Consider the following 1,095-nt stretch of genomic DNA (forward strand, 5'->3'; position numbering starts at 1 on the left):
CCCTGGCTGCCTGCCTCTGCCTCGTCGCCCGGCGGGCTCCCTCCACCAGCATCTACCTGGAGGCCAAGGTAGGGCCACAAGCCCCGATGCCCGGGTGCCCGTGGGGACCTTCGGGCAGGGGTCTTCAGGGTACAGGGGCAGCCGGGAGCCTCCCTTCCCTGAGGGTCCTCTGTCGTCCTCTGTGCCAGGGGACCAGTGTGTGCCAGGCGGCCGCCATGGGTGGTGCCATGGTCCTGCTGTATGCCAGCCGGGCCTGCTACAACCTGGCCGCCCTGGCCTTGGCCCCCCAGAGCCGGCTGGACACCTTCGATTACGACTGGTACAACGTATCCGACCAGGTGGGTGCTTGGTACGTCTGTCACCACCTTAGCAGCCGTGGCGCCCGGCTCCTTGCTGGCCTGGGCCCTGGCACAAACCCTTGCCTTCCCACAGGCAGACCTGGTCAACGACCTGGGGAACAAAGGCTACCTGGTGTTCGGTCTCATCCTCTTCGTGTGGGAGCTGCTGCCCACCACCCTGCTGGTGGGCTTCTTCCGGGTGCACCGGCCCCCACAGGACCTGGTGAGGGCCCCCCTTCTCTGCAGGGGTGGGGGGTGGGCACCGGGAATCCAGGGCTGGGGTCTGGGCAAGCAGCGGGAGGCCAGCGTGGGGCTGGGAGAAGGCATCGCCAGCGGCTTCCTCTTCCCAGAGCCCCAGCCGCATCCTGAGCGGGCAGGTGTTTGGCTCCCGATCCTACTTCTTCGACCGGGCCGGGCACTGTGAGGACGAGGGCTGCTCCTGGGAGCACAGCCGGGGCGAGAGCACCAGGTAGGAGCCTGGCCGCCCCCGGCTTCCTCACGCCACAGGGCACCCAGAGCCTGGTCTTGCCTTCCTGTCCTGCCGTGGCCTTCGTTTCCCCATCGGTGCTGGGTGAGGTCCCCTCCGGGTTGCTGAAGCCCCACCCCTTGCCGGGACATGCTCTTGCTTCTGGGCCCAGGCGTCTGGGTGCTGGGGCCTCTGTTCCAAGCCTCGTTTGCTTCCCGTTTCCCGTGACTGTGTCCCAGGTCACCACCCTGGGCCTGACCCTGTGTCTCTGCCTGCAGCATGTCGGGCAGC

The 1,095-nt window shown here is 67.9% G+C and overlaps 1 protein-coding gene across 1 annotated transcript in view; it reads left to right on the forward strand.

Annotated features, from left to right (window-relative positions):
• Positions 1–5: 5 nt before the first annotated feature.
• Positions 6–1,095, forward strand: part of LOC103252698 (integral membrane protein GPR137) — a gene marked incomplete at its 5' end in the record, with an annotated part of 2,442 nt that continues 1,352 nt past the window's right edge. The window contains 5 exons of the mRNA XM_021709237.1: positions 6–68; positions 189–338; positions 433–561; positions 689–807; positions 1,083–1,093. Coding sequence (XP_021564912.1) covers positions 6–68; positions 189–338; positions 433–561; positions 689–807; positions 1,083–1,093 — 472 coding nt within the window. The remainder of the gene's footprint in view (positions 69–188; positions 339–432; positions 562–688; positions 808–1,082; positions 1,094–1,095) is intronic.

The sequence above is a fragment of the Carlito syrichta genome, unplaced genomic scaffold (genome assembly GCF_000164805.1).
Source record: "Carlito syrichta isolate Samal-C Ts95f unplaced genomic scaffold, Tarsius_syrichta-2.0.1 Scaffold169381, whole genome shotgun sequence".
NCBI classification, from domain to species: domain Eukaryota; kingdom Metazoa; phylum Chordata; class Mammalia; order Primates; family Tarsiidae; genus Carlito; species Carlito syrichta.